Consider the following 23,750-nt stretch of genomic DNA (forward strand, 5'->3'; position numbering starts at 1 on the left):
AAAAAAAAATCCTGTAGAGGAGTATGAAATCATAGAGGGTGATTTTGGTATTTAAGGTGAAGAGAACAATTATAAATTAGGTGCCTATCTTGACTATATTTCAACTTCTTGTTTACCATGTAAAATTGAACAAGTCATTTAATCTTTCTAGGCCTCACTTTCTCCGTATTAAGAAGAATATTACACTTTATTGATCTCACCGTGTATAACTTTTCTATCTTAAGGACTTGACCTAAATCCCGGTTCCTCCCAGTAAGCAGCCTTGGGCTTCGGCCAGTCACATAATTTCCCTCACCCTAATTCCATTTCTGTAAAATGGAAAATAATAGCTACTCAGCAATATTGCTGTGAGCCTTATGAGATAATGTATGTGAGGGTGGCCCACACAGTGCTTGGCATGTGGTAGGCACTCAATAAATACTTATTGAATCCAGAGATGTGGGAGCAGAGTTTTGAGTGCTTTAAAAGAAAGAGTAAATCATTATGAAAAATTATATTGTTAGTTTGATTTCTACCATGGTAAATTTTCCTGTTTACCATTTGCATTTTGTGTTATCTATTCTAGTACATGTATGAAAATTATATATACTTTAATAATTTAATATATATATAATTATATATAAATTAATGTTTTAATGGATTATAAACTTTTTTCCTTTTATTTTGGTAGTCACTGGTAATTATACTGCTACTTTGTGTAATCACCAAACTTTTTGGTGGAAACTGCCTTGTTTTTACTAAAAGCAATGGAAATACGTGACTATCAGTAAAGAACTGACCATTAAACCGATTCCTCCCAACTCTTTATGTCAACAGGTTGTGGCAAGCGAAGAAGACCTTGTCCCACCAAGTCTGGTGGAGCCGCCTCCCAGAGCAGATGGGCTGGACCACAGAATCGCAGCTCACATCATGTCCATTCTGCCCTCTCTCTGTCTGACAGAGAGGGAGAAAAAGGTCAGATGGTGTGAGAAAACCAAAAAGTGTGCGTGCTTTGAAAAGTATGAACTCTCTCTTTACATCAATACTGTTTTAATCTGAATAGAATCTCCATGAAATATTCTTATCTGAAGAGGAAAATGAAAGCAAACCAGTGCCCAGAGGCCCTCTCCTACTGAACTATCATGATGCCCTCGCCCACAAGAAATACGTGCTAAAGGTAATAAGTAACCAGGTTACCCTGAGGATAACGGATGCAAGAAAGCTCATTAGTAATTATTCAGTTGAAGAAATCTTAATGAGATAGCTTTACCAATGCTTAAATTACCAGTAATGTACAAAGTAGATACCTGCTTGCAAAGTAAGATCTCAGAAAATGGAAATGAATAAAGGAGAAATTACATCAGCAAAGAAAACTGGCCTAAGTACAGAGGTCCAACGGACCATTAAGTTGATTGTGACTACACCAAATTTGCATTAAAGCCTTGTAGTTATTTGCTTTATACATCTGCTAATATGAAAAAACTAGTGGAGGTCAGAAAAGGATCTCAGAAGGGAGGGAGGAATACATTTGAGATTTTGGCAGTTTGTCACTGTGAATGAGGAATCCATCATTTGTGTGCACCAAGAACCTCTGGCAAAGTGAGAACTAGCTTTTTTGACCTTCAGCAAAATACCAACAGTTTGTCTTCCCCAATTACCATTGATTTCCCCTGTTCCCAAATAATGAGAGCAAGGGTATCATGTTTTGCCTTCTCCATATGCATAAGGCACTTGACAGCTCATTTTAATGTCTTCTGTCATGTTGTTCTTTTTCATCAGGACCTAAAGAATTTTGACCTGGTTCAAATTGAGCAGAAGATGCAGTCTAAGTTGCCACTGTGGGAATTCCTTGAATTCCCTTTGCCCCCGCCATGGAACAGCGCGAAACGTCTAGCTACAATTCATGAGCTCATGCACTTTTGTACAAGTGGTGAGTACATTGCTTTGTCGTAGCTTAAATTCATTCATTTATGGTCACGTGTGCCTCTAACGATTACACCCCCATCTGCAAAAAGTATTTTGATTATTGACGTTTCAGAGGCTGGGGTGGGTATTTTGATTGACTGCCCTTTTCTTATCTTGAATAATGTCATTAGCAGTAGGATGATAGCTATGATGCATAACATTCTTCAGTTTGATGCCCTGGCTTTTCTTTCCACTGTGTTTCTACAACAAGCATAATCCCCTTCTTTATTCCTCCTCCCTGCCTCGCAATCCCACATCCCCTCATTGACATCATTGGAGATGACATGGTAGCCACCATCCTGGTTAAGAGGAGAACTTAGAGCGCCCCCTGTGGTGTGGTGCTGAGAGTGTTAATACCAGTTCACCTCTTCTCAAAACAGGAAGGGCCATTTTCTGCTGTTTGAGGACAGTGGAAAGAGGGGTCATTAAAAATATCTAAAATCAGCTTCTCATTGCAGAGTTCATGGGAATTTTATGATACAGACAGTCATTTCCTAAAACATATCCTATTTCCACTTGAGGCAATATGCAAATACCTTCCTGCTTATAAGAAGAAATATGAAATTACATAGACATCTTGATTTGACCTAGAAAAGAAAAAAGCATGTGCAGATTCTTCCTTCTCCTTTCATTTCTAACTCTAAGCAAATTATGAAATATTTTAATCTTGATTTCTTTTTTCATTTTTTTAGTAGGCTTAGTAATAGAAAAAGCTAATATTTTTAATACTGCCATGCCTTCACCTCATGGAAATATGGGGTGTAGTCTAGTGGGCCTGGATATGTCATGTCTATTGTTTACATAGTCACCCTCTTCCTGGTGTCCTGAGAATATCTGGCCTTTACCTCTCTCCTGCCACACTCCTATTCTCCTTCTGCCCTGTGATATGATTTCATTGTCTCTCCACCTCACTTCTACCCTCCGCAGCACAGGATAATTGGGGTTTTTTTTTTATATGAACAAACACACTTATTGAATCATTTTTTTACAGTAGCAAAATACTGGAAACAAATTGAATGTCCATCAAAAGCTCTCATTAAAATATCAGACACCTATGTGGTACAAAATCATGAGACTTAACAACAATGAGGCATATCTATATCATGAGGTGGAACAGTCTCCCATATAATTAAGTTTAAAAAGGAAAGGAAGGGCTTCCCTGGTGGCGCAGTGGTTGAGAGTCCACCTGCCGATGCAGGGGACACGGGTTCGTGCCCTGGTCCGGGAAGATCCCACATGCCGCGGAGCGGCTAGGCCCGTGAGCCATGGCCACTGAGCCTGCGCGTCCAGAGCCTGTGCTCCGCAATGGGAGAGGCCATAACAGTGAGAGGCCCGTGTACCGCAAAAAGAAAAAAAAAAAAAAAAAAAAGGAAAGGAAACAAAAGATAAGAGGATGATTCGTATGCTCACATTTGCTTTTGTCTTTTATGGGAGAATATGTACACATTCTTTTTTATACAATTTTTAAAGGTCACACTCCAGTTACTACAAAATATGAGCTATATTCTCCGTGTTGTACAATACACAAAATTCTTCTTTGTGTTGCCACCACTGAAACTGCCCACATATCCTGCTCCCATATCCCATCCCAAACCCTTGTCGCTCTGCCTCTCCTCCTTTTCTCTTTCCTCATGCTTAACAAGTCCAAAACCAAACTCTTGATTTCCTCAAAACGTGTCCCTTCATGGTCCTCCTTATTTCAGTAAATGGCGACTATTTTCTACCAAAACCTTGGCGTCATCCCTGGTTCCTCTTTTTTCTCATGCCCCACAACCAATCCCACCACATCCCTCACTACCAGCCCAGTCCAGCACCACCTCTCACTTGGACTATTTCAATAGCTTTCCAGTTGGTCTCCAGGCTTTCCCCGTTTTACCTACAGTCTTTTCTTCACACAATAATGGGAATGACCCTTCTAAAATGTCAGTCAGATCATGTGCCTTCTTAGCCCAAAACCCTCCAGTGATCACCCATTTCCCTCAAAGTATTAATAAAATCTAAACTGTTCTGCCGCCCACTTTTGGAGCTCATCATCTGTCAAGCTCTTGTTGTTCTACTCCACTCTATCTAGTTGGCCTTACTGTGATTCCTTGGACAAGTCACTTGCACCCCTGCCTCCACCTTTGCAATTTTTCTTTTCCACATATCAATATGGCTCCCCCACTTCTTTCACATTTTTGCTTTACTTGTTCAGAGGGCTTTTTTCTGGCTACCTTATATAAAATAGAAGCCTCTCCCCAACCATTATCACTTCTTATCCCCTCACCTGGCTTTATTCTTCTTATCATCTCTGATACACTATACACTTACCTGTTTATTCTGTTTCTAACTGCTACAATGGGTACTCCATAAAATCAGTAGTTCATTGATTTGTTTACTGCTGTGGTCCCTTTACTAAAGTCACTGGAAACTAGTAGGTGCTCAGAAAATATTTGTGAAATGAATGAATGAACAAACTTAATTCTGTCACTTTTACCTCTTTCCTATCTCTCTTCTGAATTTCTTTGTATTTTTTCCAAAAGGAACCTTCCTGCTGCCCTCACCTCTGTTGGAGAGGAAGTGTAGGTGACCTCTGATTCATTGATCTGTCACTATCATTTCGCCTTCCCTCACTGAATTCCATGGTTATTTGTTAACACCTACCTCCCACCTCTCTATCTTGAACTTCTAAAGCACAAGAACCAAATCTTTTCTTTGAATCTCAGGCAAAGAAAATACATAGAGTACAAAACCTAATACATAGAAAACAGAAACAGGTGAGTGAGTGAATGCATGAATAAATGCTATAAAAGAATAAATATACAAGTTAATGTAGCCCCTTGAAGGCTGATAACCTTTAAAGTAAAATTATGAAAAGTACTATAACCAGTTCGGTGGGTGGAAAGAGGCCTTTTCTTAGCCTGAGTGAACAGAAAAGCCTACTGAACATAACAGCCTATGTTAGACATGAGTGAGTGATTTCTCTGTTTTAAATTACAACAGCAGCAAAAGTTGCTTTTGCTTAAAAATGACGTTTTCTTAATTTATTTATTGAAGTATAGTTGATTTACAATGTTGTGTTAATTTCTGCTGTACAGCCAAGTGGCTCAGTTATACACATACATTCTTTTTTACATTCTTTTCTGTTATGGTTTATCCAAGGATAGTGAATGTAATTTCCTGTGCTATACAGTAGGACCTTGTTGTTTATCCATTCTATATGTAATAGTTTGCATCTACTAACCCCAAACTCCCAGTCCATCCCTCTCCTACCCCCTGCCCCTTGGCAACCACAAGTCTGCTCTCTATGAAAAATGACAAGTTTTAAATATATTCAACCAATATGATACCCCGGAAAGTGCATGTGAATTAATCTGGACACCTAATATTCATTCAGCTATGAAGCAGTTTGTGAGCATTATCTTAATAAATTATATCTTGATTGTGCAGCTTTCTTATTATTAGTTACCTTTGGTATTTGTTGCAGAATTGTGGAACCCATGTGTAAAGTCAGGTCAACACCCATCATGGCGTGACTCCTTTGTCATTTTGGTGAACTGACTCCCTGGTTGTCCCTCCTTTAGCCCTGTACCATGTGGTAATAAAGAGCATTCCTAGCAGCACTTGTCCTACTTTCTTACAGAAGTCTTGAGCTGGAATGAAGTAGAACGAGCCTTCAAAGTGTTTACTTTTGAGAGCCTGAAACTCTCTGAGGTTGATGAAGAAGGGAAACTGAAGCATTCTAGAATGATGTATGGGACAGATTCTGAGATGTTGAACATACCATGGGACAACCCTGCCAGATTTGCTAAACAGATAAGGCAAAAATACATCATGAAAATGAATACCCAAGAGACCAGACAGCAAACAGGTACACTGCCTGGAAGGAACAAAAAGTATTCTCGCATTGTATGATTGTCCATTTGTCTAGCATTGTATCTTATGGATCCTCTTTACACTGCCTAGATAGTGGAATCAAAGACAGAATTTTATTTCTGGATCAGAATTGGTCAACATCTATGCAAGATGATGAGATCAACAAAGAACCTTCCAATCCTAGTCAGCCTGATACTAACAATATGAAGTATTCTGACCTGGATAATAGGAAATCCTTAGACTCTGATTACAGAGAACCATCAGAGCAGAAGAACAGCTTGAAGTCGAAGCTCCAACCTGAGCCTTTGAGTAAGTAAACTTGTGTCTCTGTGTGTGTACGTGTGTCTGTATGTGTGTGCATGCGTGTGTATAGATGCTACTAGAGAATGTATAAACCAAAAAAAAAAAAAGATTCAAGATGCATTATTTAAATGCCTCCCTATTTCAGTTGAAAAACTGTTTAATATCTAAATTATTTGGTTACTTAAATGTTACTGAGTGTTGTTAGTAAGTCCTCATTATTTAGAAAAATTTTTTTTTATTGAAGTAGAGTTGATTTACAATGTTTCTGATATATATAGCAAAGTGATTCAGTTATATATATATATTCTCTTTCAGATTCTTCTCCATTATAGGTTATTACAAGATATTAAATGTAGTTCCCTGTGCTATACAGTTGGTCCTTGTTGTTTATCTATTTTATATATAATAGTGTGTATCTGTTGATCCCAAACACCTAATTTATTCCTCCCCTCCCCAAGTTTGTTTTCTGTCTGTGAGCCTCTTTCTGTTTTGTAAATAAGTTCATTTGTATCATTTTTTAGACTCCACATATAAATGATATTGTATGATATTTGTCTTTCTCTGTCTGACTTCATTTAATATGATCTAGGTCCATCCTTGTTGTTGCAAATGGAATTATTTTATTCTTTTTTATGGCTGAGTAATATTCCCGTGTGTGTGTGTGTGTGTGTGTGTGTGTGTGTGTGTGTGTGTGTGTGTATACCATATCTTCTTTATCCTTTCATCTTTCAATAGACATTTAGGTTGCTTCCACGTCTTAGCTATTGAAAATAGCGCTGCTTTGAACATAGGAGTGCGGGTATCTCTTTGAATTATACTTGTGTCTGGATACGGTATATGCCCAGGAGTGGGATTGCTGTATCCTATGGTAGCTCTATTTTTCGTTTTTTAAGGAACCTCCATACTGTTCTCCATAGTGGTTGTACCAATTTCCATTCCCACCAACAGTGTAGGAGGGTTCCCTTTTCTCCACACCCTCTCCAGCATTTATTATTTGTAGAGTAAGTCCTCATTATTTCAACCCTTTTTTTTTTCCAAAATATCATAAAACCTCTTAGTCCACTCTTACCTTCATAAATGTAGTACAGTGAACATAATTAAAACTTTCATCATTAGTATTTCACAAGGCTATTGTGATTATTTGCAAAAATTATTTAAAATTACCTGCAGTAACATAATGAACTGCCCAGTGCAGAGCTTGGTACAAAATCAGTGCTCAGTGAACATCAGTTCCCTTCCCTCCTCTTCATGGCTTAGGCAGTTACTCTCATTCTAGAATAGAGCATAATAAATATTGTTATATTAGGAGGTATAGAAGCATAGGAGAATATTAGGCTAAATTTTTATTGAGCTATCTTACACACAACTGTCAGATTAATTACTTAAAATACCCTTCTGTTATGTCCCTGCTTATAACCTTCAGTGGCTCCCTACTACCTGCAATATAGAACCCAACTTCTTGGCCTGCTTTACGTGCTTCTTCAGCAGTACCAGATTACTTTTCCCAAACCCTTTCTACTTGTTCCCTTTTGCCCACTTATCCTATGCTCTAGCCAACCAGAATTAGGCCCTATTTCCTCTAGGCAGCCTGCTCTTTTCAATCTCTGTGTCTTTTCCCCACAATACCCTCCAACTAGAGTTCTCTTTTTGATTATTATTAGGTTTGAATGGCACCTCCATGAAGCTTTGTTACATGTGTTCACCAGGAAATGCCTCCTTTACCATTCCATATGGTCATAATTAATCTATGCTTCCTTTATGGCATCAGTTATTATTTCCTACTACTTACTACCATTATTCATATGCCTATATTAAGGCCTCCTTAATACTATAGCCTCTTAGAGGTCATAAATATGTTTATCTTAAAAATATTAATCATATACTACATCAGAAAACAAGTCCTAAAACAAATTTTCACAGATCAAAACTACAGAGTATGCTCTCAAACCACAAAGAAATTATGGAAAATATAGATGCAATAGGTAGAACAAATAAAATGAAAAAGTTTAGCTCTTTGAAAAGATTTTTTAAATTGAGAAATTTTTTTTTTACAAAAGGCTGATCACAAAAAGAAGCATGAATAACTATATTAGAAATAAAGCTGTATCAGGAATAAAAATCATTAGGAATTAAGAAATGGACTTCCTTTTAATCCTATAGAAATTTAAAAGACAGTAAAAGGATATAAACAACTTTATTCCACTAAGTCTGAAAATGAAATAAGCAAATTACTAGAGGAGTATAACTTACTAACATTCACTCAAGAAGAAATAGAGAACCTAAATAGTCTTGTAACTATTTAAATAAATTAAATCAATAATTTAAAATCTTCCCAAATAATGTCATTGGCTAGTGATATTCAACACTCAAAAAAAGAAATAGTTCTAATCTTAACAAAAATTAATTCCAGGAACTATAGAAGGGGTATTCTCTCCCACTCATTTTATGAAACTAACATCAGCCTTATAATAAAACTGTCAAGGATAGTACAATAAAAGAAAATTATAAATCAAAGTTATTCATGAACATATAGGCCAAAATCCTGAATAAAACATAAGCAAATTGATCTAGCAATATACAAAATGATAATAATCAAGTACAAGTTTTTATAACAAGACTGAAGGAAAAAACATACATTGTAAAATCAACATCATTTATCAATGAACACAGTAAGAAAAATATAATCTCAATAGATGCAGAAAAAGCAGTTACAATTCTACACCGATTTATGAAGTCAATTTAACAAACTAGCAATAGAAAGAAAATTTCTCTACCTTATAAAGGTTATTTTAAAAATTACTCTAATAAACATTATATATCAAGATGAAAAGTTGAAAGATTTCCCTGGATCAGGAGGCTATCCACTATAAACACTCATATTTAGGATTACACTGGAGATGCTAGCCAACTCAGTAAGGCAAGAAAAAGGTAATATTGTAAAGGTTAAAAAGGAAGAAACAAAATGTTATTATTTGTAAATAGTGTGTATGTAGAAAACCCAAAATAATCCACAAAATAAATCAGGAATAATATGAAAGTTTAATAAAGAAGTGTGATTGTGAAAGAACGTGTAAGATGTCTGGAGTGCTGGGACTTTTCTTTATCATTATTCATTATACCAAGCATTTATGTTGTTTGTACTTTTCTGTATTGTTGTATTTCATAATTTTAAAAAGCACTAAAAAATGGTCAGTGCCACAAAAGAATAGGTGTTAAGTCAGTATTGACTAAATGGTCATCTTACCATTTTCATTTACTTAAATGAGGGTAGAAGAGGAAGTCATCAATGGAGTGGAATTAGGGAAAATCTCCTTGCCTGTTAGCAGAGCAGATAAGTGAGGATGAGGGGGACAAAGGAGGGAGGGAGATAACATTTATTTAATATTACCTGCTATATTCCAAGCACTGTGCTATTTTACATATATTAACTAATACTTTATATAAACATCAAGCCTATGAGGAAGTTACTATTAGCCTAATTCTGAAGACAAGGAAACAAAGACTCAGAGTGGTTAAGTAACTTTTTCAACCACATACAAGCAGGAGGTCAGGATTCCAAAGAGGGCTATCTAACTCCAAATCAATGCTTCCTCCACTGTGTCTTGTGGCTTCCTCAGTTCCAGAAATTCCTTGCAATGCATCTGATAGTTTAGCCATATTCATAGTCTCTTCTTCATGGCAATACTTAACCTGATTTTGTTGCCTTCGGGTCTTCCTAGGGCTGGTTCCTTAACATTAGGGCTGGTTCCCTATTTCTCTGTTCTAAATACCCTTACCTATTAGCCTAGCTCCCAAAAAATTAAGCCAAATAAGTTAGCCTGAGATGTTATGGCATTAGTGAATCCTATGGGAATGTACATGTATGGCAAAGAAGTCATTTTTTCTTTTAAATACTTTTATTTATTTATTTATTTATTTGGCTGCACCTGGTCTTAGTTGTTGGCACACAGGATCTTCCTTGTGGCATCCGTGATCTTCCTTGCAGCATGCAGGATCTTTAGTTGGGGCATGCAAACTCGTAGTTGCAGCATGTGGGATCTAGTTTCCTGACCAGGGATCGAACCTGGGCCCCCTGCACTGGGAGTGCAGAATCTTAGCCACCAGACCACCAAGGAAGTTCCAAAGAAGTCATTTTGAGTTAATGTAGAGCCAGAATAAGCCAGGAGAGATATAAGGCCTGAGGGTTTTTTTTGTTTTATTTTGCTTTTTAAATTTTTTTAATTTTTAATTTTTTTTTTTTAGAGCAGTTGGTATAGTTTTTTCTCAGGCAACTTTTGCCACCTGGTGGTCAAACCACATAAGTTGGTGTTCTGGATCCTGGTGCAAAGTAAATGTCTCCCTAAATCATCAAGGCTGAAAATGCTGTGATGGACAATGTATCCTAGAGGCCGAGCAATCGTGAGAGCTGAACCCCGTAAGGGTGGCCTGTAAGGGATTCTACAGGGTGTAGGCTGGTCTACATCAAGAAACTGTTACATTTGGGTGGGGGAGGGCAGCTGAGCCTTGGTTCCTCACTGTGGCTGTTATATGTAAGGGAATTTTTTGTTGTTGTTGCTAATCTTTTTTTTTTTTTTTTTTTTGCTTTTTTCCCTAACCCCGAGTCACATTTCTAAAGCATCGACTTTAGATCTCTTTAAACAAAGCAGAAATTGTTCATGTATTTCCTGCACAACCATCTTAGCATCAGATATGTATAAAAGCCTGTTCCTGGACATGAAGAGCTGAGTATTTGTGCTTTTCTCAACCAAACATCCATCTGAGACTGTTTTTGAACTTGACAGGACCTATTGGATATTTATGAAAAACCTGAGAGTTGATAACTGTGAGGCTATAGGTTTAGATGTGCCCTTTATGCTTGTTGGGTGTTTTTTTAATAAAGTAACTGCTTTGCAGAGGGATCTTGTTATCTCTAAAGTAAAACAGATTAGGAAAGTTGTTTTTCAAAGGGATGAGAATGCATCCATTTCCAGATGTGTCAAAAACTACTGAATCACACTGTCAAGGGATTATGTGGTTGAAGGGAGAAATCAGGAAGAAAGAAAAAATGACTCTTGCTTTACTATTAAATAGAGAGTTCAGATTAGTCTTAGAATGTTCTTTCCTTTGACAAAATAACTGGTGCACAAATTTTTAGAACATATTTTTTAAACTGGAGACTTTTTTCTGCTGGATCCTTAGGCACAAGAGGGAATATCAAATCTCCCGGAAATCTGGCAGCCCACAGAATAGAATAATTTTTATTCCACAGATTTCATATCAATTGCTTCAAGGACACATGGGACATCATGGTCTCTTTAGAGTTATAGTTGGCCTGAGTTTTCTCTTGAGTGGCTGTATTTATATAAATACTGAATTGTCTTTATAGTTTTCTTCTAAATCAAAATGGAACATTCATGCTGTCACCCTCACCAGCCCAAGGCGAGATGGAACTAGTAGCAAAATATAAGTAGCTATGCTCCCCAAAGCAAGGAAAACATTGGCCTATCCTGCTTAGACATAATTAACTACTCCCTCTAGAAGCCCAGATAGGCTTCTCTTTGCCACAGAATGAAAACTCAAATCTTATGCTTACCCCCAAATAAGCTTTTGTTGTAGGATTTCTTCCACATTTCTGCTCTCTCTATATGGCTCTGTATTTATTTCCAGTTTCAGTATATTGTATAGATTTCTCTCATTCAATCAAAACATATATATATTTACTGAGTTCCTACCATGTGTTGGTTGCTCAGAATACAGTTAGGGAAAATAAGATAAAGTTCTTATTCTCCAGGAATTCACATTTGATATGGAGAGACAGACATAAACAAATATTATTAGGCACTGATAAATACCATGATCAAAAATAAAGCAGGATAAGAAGCGAAGGCTCTTGAGGAGGTGACATTTGAGCAGCAAAAATATGAATGAAGTAAGGGTTTGAAACAGATGACTATCTAAGGCAAAGCATGCCAGACAGAGCAAAGCAAGTTCAAAAACTTTAAGACACAACAAGAAAGCCAGTGAGTCTGGTGTGGAATGAGCAAGGGAGAGTGGAAGGAGATGTGATTGGAGAGTTAAGCTGGAGCCATTTCATATATGACTTTGTAGGGATTAATTTGCTATTATTCTAAGGGTGATCAAATGTCTGGCTGGCTGTTATTCAGCAGCATGACAGGTATGTTACAAGATTCATCCCCTGACTCTATTACTTTGGTCAAATTTGGAATATGCTATGTACTTTATACATTTCTTTGTTAGAGATTCACAGTCACAAGAGCATATTACAAACTCTGAGACATTCACAGTAAAGATATCTATCCACGTGGAACATATATCGTGGAACTCTTTACGTAACATTTGTTAACTTTAGTAATTACTGAAGCCTGGTGATTCAGAAATCAACAGCATGATTCTGTTTCCTCTCTGTCCATTTATATGGCTGTTGGCTCGGTACTCAAGAAGGATATCACAATCCTAGTTATCATATAAGTCTACTGTTTGGCCACAGGGAGAACTAATGTGCATGACTCACATTGGTCCATGATATGGATCAGTGGAGTCCAGCTCCCGATTCATTTTATTCATTTAACTAACTTTTTAAAACTCTATAAATCTGCAGATGCCCATTAAATGGGTTTAAAATTAATAAACAATTAATGAATGGAAAAATAGCTTTACAGGATGGTGTATAGTATTATTTTTTCTGGTAGGAGTTGCCTTTATCTGGTAGTTATCCTTTCCATACATCCCCTGCCCCTGTCCTAGTCTGTCACCCGTAAGATATGACCAAGAAGTTTGAAAAGCCTTTGTGATAGTTGCCAGCATGACAAGACACAACAGTGTGTAGTGAGCAGTTGACATAGTTTAATCAGTAAATATTTGCAGCTTGTAAGGTAAAGGTGTACATTGTTAGAAGTGAGCCATACAGTCTGAAGGCAGACTATCTAACATGATTTAGGAATGTATTGTATAGGAAGCTGGGTTCTTTTCAAAGGACTTAGAATAACTTTTCTAGGTAGACACTGATTTAGAATTATTGACACAGACACCTTTTTGGAGGCATGAAACATGCCTTTTAGGAATTACCTTTTCAGCACAGAAACCTAGATCATATGGCAACAAAAATGCACAGCGTTGACTAAAACAAGAACAAAGCCCAAACACAACTGGATGTTGGTGTCTTTGATTTACAGAGCAGAACATGAACAATGAGATCAAAGATAAAGCTGTCACAAATGCTGATCCTCTTGAAAAGGTAGGAAATTATTATTCTAAACGTGTAGATGCGAGTAAGATGATCTGAGAAAACCATGAACTAAAAAAAGGAGAGAGAGAGAAGCTTAGCAGGAGAATGCTGGTGCTAGAGGAGAAGGGATTATTCAGACATCCCCTGACGAGCTCCAACTGGAGAGAAAGGAGTTAATTTCACCAGCCGCTCAAGCAAAACTTCCAGGCTCCATGCTCCTCTCTAGACAGTGTGGCTTGGCAACGTCACGAACACCTGCTGGCCATACAGCCATGTAGAACTAATGCTGTCTTGAAGTGAGTTCAGAAAACCTGCCTATAATTGCTAACAGGACTCAGAAGAGTATAACCTAACAATAAAAATATTTAGATTATGTTGCCCATGAAAAAAAAAAGTCAAAGGCATACTCTTTCTGGCAGCAGTTCTCTTAAAGTGTTGCCATATGGATTTATACATATGCAGATTTCCCCAATTAGATGGAGTGCATGCTGGTTAGTTGATGGAGTCCAAGAGGGCTCCATTTGGACTTAAACAAATTAAGGCTGAAATTGGATTCCTATGATTTTTTAGAAACCCAAGAAGATGACTGTGGAAGCAGAGTTACAGGACATAAAGAAAATGCAGCAACGCAATCTAATGGACTGGAGTTTTACTGAACATTTTAAGCCAGAAGTTCTGCTTCAGGTATTAATGCTCTGTGAGTCTCTGGAAGACAGTCAGATGGGTCTGTAGAGGCATGGTGTGATTTAGAACAGTTCACTTCTAGGTCACTCTCAGATCTAGTTCAGATCAATACTCCCATTTACTTCACCTATAAAGTGAGTTTAATCCCAGACTGAGCTTTGCATGCCCAAAATAATTTAAAATATACTTTCTAAAAGGATGTTTTTTATAAAGTCTTTTAAGGAAAAAAACTATATATATGCATGACTGTTGCACATGTTTTTTGTTTTTTTAATAGTAATAAAAGTAAGACATTGGGAAGCAACCTTATTTTTCCCCATATTGCCTGTCAGTTCTCTTCAGTTTTCACATTTCAAAGTATTTTCTGATACAATTAACAGGTCAATGGAAGCTGTGATAGCTAACATTTACTGAGCACTTACCATATGCTAGTCAATGATTAATATGTATTATTAGCTTATTTAATCTCTTCAGTAATCCTGTGAAGTAGAAACTATTTAAATAGGAGGAAACTGAGGCACCTTGACCAACAGTAACTTTTGTCCAAGGTCACATGGCTGATGAGTGAGAGAAGCAAGATACGAACCCAAGAAATCCAGCCCCAGAACTTGTGCCCTTGGTCACATGGCTGATGAGTGAGAAAAGCAAGATACGAACCCAAGAAATCCAGCCCCAGAACTTGTGCCCTTAACCACTATGAAAAATAATGAGTAACGCTAAAATGAACTCTTTTTGTTGCTTTTACGTTTTATGCAAAAACCTGTGCTCTTTTGTTTTGTCTTTTTAATTTCAATTTTACTTTTATCAAGGTTTTACATCCACATTTTTTTAACATCTTTATTGGAGTATAATTGCTTTACAATGCTGTGTTACTTTCTGCTTTATAACAAAGTGAATCAGCTATACATATACATATATCCCCATATCCCCTCCCTCTTGAGCCTCCCTCCCACCCTCCGTATCCCACCCCTCTATGTGGTCACAAAGCACCGAGCTGATCTCCCTGTGCCATGCGGCTGCTTCCCACTAGCTGTCTATTACAAATAATTCAGTTTCATTTCTTTTTATGGCTGAGTAATATTCCATTGTATATATGTGCCACATCTTCTTTATCTATTCATCTGTCAGTGGACACTTAGGTTGCTTCCATGTCCTGGCTATTGTAAATAGTGCTGCAATGAACATTGTGGTACATGACTCTTTTTGAATTATGGTTTTCTCAGGGTATATGCCCAGTAGTGGGATTGCTGGATTGTATGGTAGTTCTATTTTTAGTTTTTTAAGGAACCTCCATACTGTTCTCCATAGTCATCCACATATTTTTAAAGCCAAAAAATTGTATAAAGAATCTTACAAAAATTAGCAGCTCCCTCCCACTCCCATGCCAAAATTCCCAGAGGTAAAAATCTTCAAGGTATTTACCTGTTTCTTTTGTTACTTAATCGTCTCTAAATAACAAGTATATTTAGTCTTAGTTTTAGTTTGGGACATCATCATCAATTAACTCCTTCTTGAGAAAACAGCTTGCCCACCCCCCATATAACACACATTCAGACACATACACACACACACACGTGCACATACATTCACTCCTACACTCCTACACTCACAACAGCATTTCTCCTTGCCATTCTCCAGCACTGTTAACTATATCATAATTTTTGGTTAGATTTCAAGATTTACCTTATTTCAATTATATAAAAACTATCCACAACTGAACTGTATAGTATTCTATGATTACATTTCCTTTTTATTTGTTTAGTTTGTTATGCATTTATCATTACTACCCCCCAAATTCTCTACCAAAGAGTAAATCTCCTCTCAATACATTCAAACCTGACAGGTATTCTATCAATTTTGTTGTCTAAGCAATGCCTTTCCTGTGTGCTCTCAACCTCTGCTTGCCCTCTACTTGTCTTCTGGCTTCACAGGGTCACAAATGAATAGGAATTTTGCCCAAGGAGGGACCAGGAACTGAGTCTCACCCATAACTGATTTAGAAGATATTTAGATAAAATTTGGGCCTTAGAGTTGATGCTGGAAAGGGTTAAAACTTTGAGGGATATTGGGATTGGGTGAATATATTTTACATATTGGGAGAATATGAATTTGAGAGGCCACAGTGTGGATTGTTATGTGTTGAACAGTGTCTCTGAAAAGATTTTTTAGAATCCTTACACCAGGACCTAAAATTGTTACCTTATTTGGAATTAGTGTGTCTAAAAGATGTAATCAAGTTAGGATGAGGGCATTATGGTGTGCTCTAATCACATATGACTGACGTCCTTGTAAGAAGAAGAAAATACTAAGTAAAGACAAAGACACACAGGGAGAATATTTTGTGACCAGAGAGGCGGAGATTAGAATGATGCAGATGCAAGCCAAAATACACCAAGGATTGATGGCCACTGCCAGAAGCTACAAAGCAGCAAAGAAAATTCTACCAATTTTCAGAGAAAGCCTGCTGCACAGCTGTGGTCCTGCGATCTCCCTTCACTATCATGGCCACATTCTTTGCCTCTATTTCCAGTTAGATACTCTGTCCTCTGAATCCCATGTTGTCCTCCCTCTTGGGTTACTCTTTTTGTAGGGGACCGTCTCTTCAAGTTGCTTCCATAAATTTTTGAGGCATTGGTTGTTTGAAAGTATCTTAATTCTATCCTTACATTTGACTGCCAGTTTGGCTTTATATAAAATGCTAAGTTAAAAAGTATTTTCCTTCGACATTTTGAAGACATTCCTCAATAGTCTTTTAGCTTTCCAGATTGTCCTTGAGAAAAGAGAATGAAATTCTGATTCCTGATCACTTGAGTCTGTTTTTGTTTTTGTTTTTTCTTCTCTCTGTAAGGTTTTTAAGATTTTTCTCTTTGTTCCAGTGTTCTAGATTTCCTGTTGATGTGCCTTGGTATGTGCTTCTATTCCTCATATTGTACTGGGGAGCCCAATATAATCCACAGACTCCTTCTTTATATTCTGGGAAATGTTCTACAATCATCACTCTAATAATCATCTCCCCTCTGTTTTCTTTAGTCTTTCTTCCTGAAACTCCTATTATTCTGGTGTTGGACTTCCTGGACTGAACTTCCAGGTTCTTTACCTTTTCCCTCCTAGTTTACAACACCTTTTCTTCTTATTCTGGAAATATGGCTCTGCTTTCATTCAATTTTTCTATTGCATCTTCTGTGTCTGTTGTTATAATGTTAATTTCCTAAAGTTCTATTTATAATTAAAAATTACCTTTATAGAGCACACTGTTCACATTCCCTGGTACCATATCTTCTCTTATCTCTATGAGGTTATTAAAGTCCTTTGAAGTCATAGTCTCTTCTCCCTGCATTGTCTCTTTTCCTCAATTTTTTTTTAACTTTTTGTTTTTTAGGGGAGAGGAGGGGAGATCTTCATTTTTCATATTGGAGAATAATATCTAGTGATATTTGCCTCTTTGTTCATATTAATAATGAGACACTAAAAATATGATAGGAAGTGCTACCTGAGGTCAGGGTAGAGGGAAGTTGTCAATAACTGGACTTTGTTGTTGGGTAATTTGGCTGGGGGGTTTTCTTGGGACACCCATCAGTGTTAATGTATTAGTTCTGTACTCTTGGGCCATTTAGAGTCTCCAGGAAAAAAAGAAAAATCGAATCTCCTGTCTTCAAGATATAACCTACCAGTCAGGGTTTTAGGAGTTGAGTGATAGAGGGAAAGAGTTTAAGGTGTCTTCCCACTCAGCCTCCAGATCTGCGTTGTCCAGTGTGGTAACCACTAGTCACATGTAGCTTCTGAGTACTTGAAATGTTGCGAGTTAAAGTGAGATGGGCTATAAGTATGTTATACACTACATAAGTATAGCTATATAAATGCTGTGCACACCAGATTTCAAGGATGTAGTTGAAAAAGGTGATACATTTCATTAGCAATTTTTACATTGATTACATATTGAAATGTTAATATATTTTTGACATATTAGGTTAAATAAAATATACAGTTATAATTTTACCTTTTTTAACTTTTAAAATATGGCTACTATAAAATTTTATATTACACACATGGCTCACATTTGTGGCTTACCTTATATTTCTCTTGGACCATGCCAGTTTAGACTTTTACAGAATTCTTTTTTTTTCTGTGGTATAGGTCTCCTTCAGTGGTGCCTAGGGTCCCTCTTCTTAGAATCCACAGGGTCACCTTCTGTTGGTAATAATCCTCCCTTCTGCTGAGGTGGGAGATGGACAGTCCCCCAGCTGCTCAGGACTGTTGAGGCTTCTTAAAAGACTTTAATCTTCCTATTTTCAATGCCACTTTCACTCCACTTTCAGAGGTACCTCACTCTGCCATTTCTTGAGCCTTTCTGTATTTCTGCACACAAGTGAAGTTCCGTCTGGTCTCTCTTAAAACTACTCTTAGGATTTGGCTTTCCATGTTCTGCTAAATCTGTTACCACTTATCATTCTGCTTTCTAGCTTCTAAAATGCTGTTGCTTTCGTCTCCTCTTCTGTGGCCTTCAACATTGTGATATTAAAACTCAAAATTTTTTACAGTCCCTTTACTAAGGGGTTAGGGAGTACATGTGTTTAATCTTCCATTTTTAACTGGAAGTTCACTTCAGACTATTTCTATTTAGCTCTGTCCTTCCCACTCCATGAAGCTTCACTTTTCAAGGTCACACATAATTGTCCTGCCAAACCTAAATGAACACTTATCTCTTTTCATCTTCCTTGACCTTTTCATCACAAATCTGATCAATTCCCTGTGAAACACTCTTCGCTCTTGGTTTCCAAGACACCATACTGGATTCCTCCTCAGTGCTCCATTTGGAATTTTGTCGAATACTTCTCCTCCACCTAATATCTAAATATTGAAGTGCCTCAAGTCTCAGTCCTGAATTGTCTTCTTTCCTTTGTAAACATTCTTTTAATGATTTCATCTATTATATATGTCTAACCCTAATGACTCATAAAATTTTATCTTCCAAATTATCTCTATCTTGAGCTCCACATTAGTGTACCTACCTCTAAATTCCACTTGAATTCCTGATAGTCCTCTTAAATATTTAGTGTCCCACATGAAGCAGATAATTTTCCCACCTAAGCATGTTTCTCCCCTCATCCATCTCAGAAAATGTCACCATCAACTCAAAAGGCTAAGAGTCATTCCTTACTTCAGCTTCTCCTTTGTCCTGCATGTCTGATCCATCAAGTTTTGAGGGTATAACCTCAAAATATATCTTCAAGCTCTTCACCATCTCCACTGCTGCTACTTTTATTCAAGTACCATCCTCTCCATCTACTGTAATATTCTCCTAGTCATCAGCCTGCTCCACTCTTGGTCCATGCCAATCCCTTCTGTCCATATCAGATGTTCCATCAATTTCATCTACTTAGACACACATCTCTGAACTCCAGAATTTTATATAAAAACCTTAATCAGATTTTGGAGAAAAATCTTACCTATCTTGTTCATTTTGTTTTTCTAGAACCTACACGGTGCCTGGCACATAGTAGGTCTTCATTTTTAATGAAAAAAGTAGTTAATGAGAACAACAATATTAATGCAGAATAATAGGTAAAAGCCAAGTTTTAAAAATTTATTTTATTGTAGTATAGTTGATTTACAGTGCTGTGGCCAAATTTTTAAAAAGGACAGGAAATACATTGTATGAAAGCTTATCAAATATGAAGAACTACAGCTCTGAGAAAGTTAGTGCTATTAGCAAACCAAATGCAGTAATTTATAAAAAATAAAAGATAACCTAATGTACAATTTGAATTTTCACAGGAATGTAAGGTTGAACACTAGAATATCTATTAATAAAATTTAGCACTTTAACAGATTAAAGAATAAAAAAGGACACCTAAAGTGATGCAGAAAAATCATTTGATATGATTTAATAGTCACTAATGATTAAGAACTCAGAGCAAACTAGTAACAGGAGGAACTTTTCTAACCTAATAAGGAGTATTAGGTTACATAAACCCTACAGCAAAAAAACAAAAATAAAAACATACTTAATAGATGTCTACCCCAGCAGTCAAAGTAAATGTGAAAACACAAAGATTGTGGAGCTCTCTAATACAAGGAAGAATACACGTTCATCAGAAATAAAAATATTTGTTTTTTGGACTTAAAATATGAAAGGAATTTGCCAAAAAAGTAAAGTAATGGATAGCACCCCACGTAGCAACATTTTTTTAATGCAAAAATATTTACCACATGTGTGTTTCTTGTATTGGCTCTCAGGGAACAGATGTAAAAATTTAAATGCCACTTCATAAAGACACTCATAGAGAGGACTAGATTGGGGAAGTACAGGTATTATTTTAGTTATGCTACCAGTGTAAAATTGAAAGCAAAATAAAAGTCCTTTCCTGACATAATGTGCAATTCCATGCCTTCAGATCATCCGAAAGGTAGAGAACAGAAAGCTGCCGCCACCGAATTGATATGGACAAGGAAAACAAAAACAAAAACCCACAGCTGTCTAATTGCTTTCCCTATGCATGTATTTCTTTATGTTGATTGGCATAAGGAAAAGGCAACAGGACAGCGAGCTGCCTACTCTGCCTCTCTGTGGCTGCAATTGCAATGCTGAAGATAGAATGTTTTGGAAAGAGCCAGGGATAGAAGTCATGTAGAAACAATATGTATCAGGAGGACCACTCACAGCATGTCTCTGTACTACAGCATGGTGTAGTGGAGAGCACTATGTGGAGTGTGAAATGTGACATGTAGAGTCGAAAGACTGGTATGAGCCCTGGCACCAGAACTTAGGGACTCCATATTCTTGGACAAGTATCTTATCCCCTCTTGGCCACAACTGATGCTGAAAAATGCAGCTTTTAATATTTTGAAATGGAAAAAATAATCATACCTATTTATCTGGGGCTTTTATGATGACAAAATGAGATGATCTATATGAAGGCATGGAAAACATTAAATAAATAACTCCTAGACTTAATTATTATCTCCCAGCATTAATGAAGAACACTTGAGCAAATGCCTCTATGCCTGGAGCCTAGGATTTGTTTTTCTTTAAAATTTGCTAAAATGCTCCTGAAAATGTCTGCCATCTATGCTCTTACCTTGACTAACATCATGGAGATAAGTGGAGAAAAAGAAGGGGGCAGAGAAATGCCCTAGCAGGAGACCCTTCTCTTGGGAAAAAAAGACACAACAATAGATTTGTTTTGATTTTCAGGTTCTTCAAGAAGCCAATCAGCAATACAGGTGTATTGATTCTTATTACCACACCCAAGATAACTCTTTACTGTTGGTCTTTCATAATCCAATGAATTTGCAACGTCTGCACTGTGAACATTGGAACATTGCTCTTCACTCTAATGTTGGATTCAGGTAACCAACTTAGATAATTTGGTTAGTTAGTTGTCTTAGCTTAGTTTGTTAGTTACCTAGTTTTTGGTTCTTATAGCCTAAGCTGGGTGGTTAAACTTGATAAAAACATTTGTGTGATACTATAGATTCAATTCAGCTCACCAAGTTGAATGTGTGTGCCAGGCACTGTGATAGGCATTGAAACTATCTCCCCGAGGAAGACAGACGTCATTCCCTATCCCATTGAATCTAGTGGGGATATTATTAAATTACATTTGATTCATTTAGACTCCAATAAAACAGCCTCTGAAAGATTTAAAGTAGGAACTACAAAATATGACATTCCGCATGCTGGTTTGTGGTAACTCCACTTGATCTAGGGAAGACTCAAAAGTAGGGCAGCTGAGTGACACATGCACTCAGGTTCCCAGCAACTGAGGCCTCTAGGAATCAGCGATTTTTGTTTTCTTCCCAGATCCTTATTCCATTGCTAACTTAAAATTTTGCTTTCTCTTCTTATTAATAATGAGGACTTTTCATTATTTTTCAATACTGGTTAATGTATATTCAGTATTTGTTATTTGTATAGAATTGTTTTAGTCCTAAGGGATACAGAAAGATACAGAGGATGAAAATGGTCCTGTAGAATAATTGGGGAAATAGGTTGTGTGCATACATATATGCATACATGGGAACACACATTTTAAAGTCATGAGATGATTTTTCAAAATTAAGGCACACAACAGATGTACCAAGCTAATATCTTAAACTGTGTTTTTCTTTGTTTTGTTTCTCATTCCAGTAATTTTACTTTTCATTTCTTTGCCAACTAGGACTTCCAATACAATTTTGAGAACATCCTTGTCTTGCTCTAGGTTTTGAATATTCATCTATTAAGTATGTTTTTGCTTTTGTTTTTCTGCTGCAGGGTTTATGTAAATACTCCTTATTAGGTTAGAAAAATTCCTCCTGTTACTAGTTTACTCTGAGTTCTTAATCATAAGTGACTATTAAATCATATCAAATGATTTTTCTACATCAATTTAGGTGTTTTTTATTTATTAAAGTGCTAAATTTTATTTATAGATATTCTAGTGTTCAACCTTATTCCTGTGAAAATCCAATTTGTCCATTATGTTGTCTTTTTTTATAAATTACTGCATTAGGTTTGCTAATAGATTATTTACAAAATTTGGATCTGTATTCATGGGTAAGACTCAGCTATAATTTTCCTTTCTTTAAACGTTCTTGTCTGGCTTTCGTATTGGGATTTTATTAGCCTTGTAAATTAATGGGTGGATGTTCTCCTTTTTCATTTCTATTTTTTGATTTTCTGAATGAGTTTGTGCAAGACTAAGATATATGTTCCTTTGGCATTTGGTAAAACTTCCAAATAAGAACATCTGGACCTGGGATGATGTTTAATTACTGATACAAATTCTGTCATGGTTATTAGACTCTTTGGGTTTACTATTTATTTATTTATTTATTTTAACATCTTTATTGGAGTATAATTGCTTTACAATGGTGTGTTAGTTTCTGCTTTATAACAAAGTGAATCAGCTATACATATACATATATCCCCATATCTCCTCCCTTTTGCGTCTCCTTTCCACACTCCCTACCTCACCCCTCTAGGTGGTCACAAAGCACCGAGCTGATCTCCCTGTGCTATGCAACTGCTTCCCACTAGCTATCTGTTTTACATTTGGTAGTGTATATATGTCAATGCCACTCTCTCACTTCGTCTCAGCTTACCCTTCCCCCTCCCTGTGTCCTCAAGTGCATTCTCTACATCTGAGTTTTTGTTCCTGTCCTGCCTCTATGTTCTTCAGAACATCTTTATTTTTTAGATTCCATATATATATGTTACCATACGGTATTTGGTTCTCTTTCTGACTTATTTCACTCTGTATGACTGACTCTAGGTACATCGACCTCACTACAAATAACTCAATTTCGTTTCTTTTTATGGCTGAGTAATATTCCATTGTATATATGTGCCACATCTTCTTTATCCATTCATCCAATGATGGACACTTAGCTTGCTTCCATTTCCTGTCTATTGTAAATAGTGCTGCAATGAACATTGTGATACATGTCTCTTTTTGAATTATGGTTTTCTCAGGGTATATGCCCAGTAGTGGGATTGCTGGGTCGTATGGTAGTTCTATTTTTAGTTTTTTAAAGAACCTCCATACTGTTCTCCATAGTGGCTGTATCAATTTACATTCCCACCAACAGTGCAAGAAGGTTCCCTTTTCTCCACACCCTCTCCAGCATTTACTGTTTGTAGATTTTTTGATGATTGCCGTTCTGAGTGGTATAAGGTGATACCTCATTGTAGTTTTGATTTGCATTTCTCTAATGATTAATGATGTTGAGCATCCTTTAATGTACTTGTTGGCAT

At 36.7% G+C, this 23,750-nt stretch overlaps 1 protein-coding gene across 1 annotated transcript in view; it reads left to right on the plus strand.

Annotated features, from left to right (window-relative positions):
* Positions 1-23,750, plus strand: part of SPAG17 (sperm associated antigen 17) — a 268,877-nt gene that overhangs the window by 92,304 nt on the left and 152,823 nt on the right. The window contains exons 11-18 of the mRNA XM_028488958.2: positions 817-954; positions 1,043-1,156; positions 1,759-1,909; positions 5,567-5,794; positions 5,890-6,108; positions 13,275-13,336; positions 13,898-14,011; positions 21,207-21,361. Coding sequence (XP_028344759.1) covers positions 817-954; positions 1,043-1,156; positions 1,759-1,909; positions 5,567-5,794; positions 5,890-6,108; positions 13,275-13,336; positions 13,898-14,011; positions 21,207-21,361 — 1,181 coding nt within the window. The remainder of the gene's footprint in view (positions 1-816; positions 955-1,042; positions 1,157-1,758; positions 1,910-5,566; positions 5,795-5,889; positions 6,109-13,274; positions 13,337-13,897; positions 14,012-21,206; positions 21,362-23,750) is intronic.

The sequence above is a fragment of the Physeter macrocephalus genome, chromosome 4 (assembly GCF_002837175.3).
Source record: "Physeter macrocephalus isolate SW-GA chromosome 4, ASM283717v5, whole genome shotgun sequence".
Classification (NCBI taxonomy): Eukaryota; Metazoa; Chordata; class Mammalia; order Artiodactyla; family Physeteridae; genus Physeter; species Physeter macrocephalus.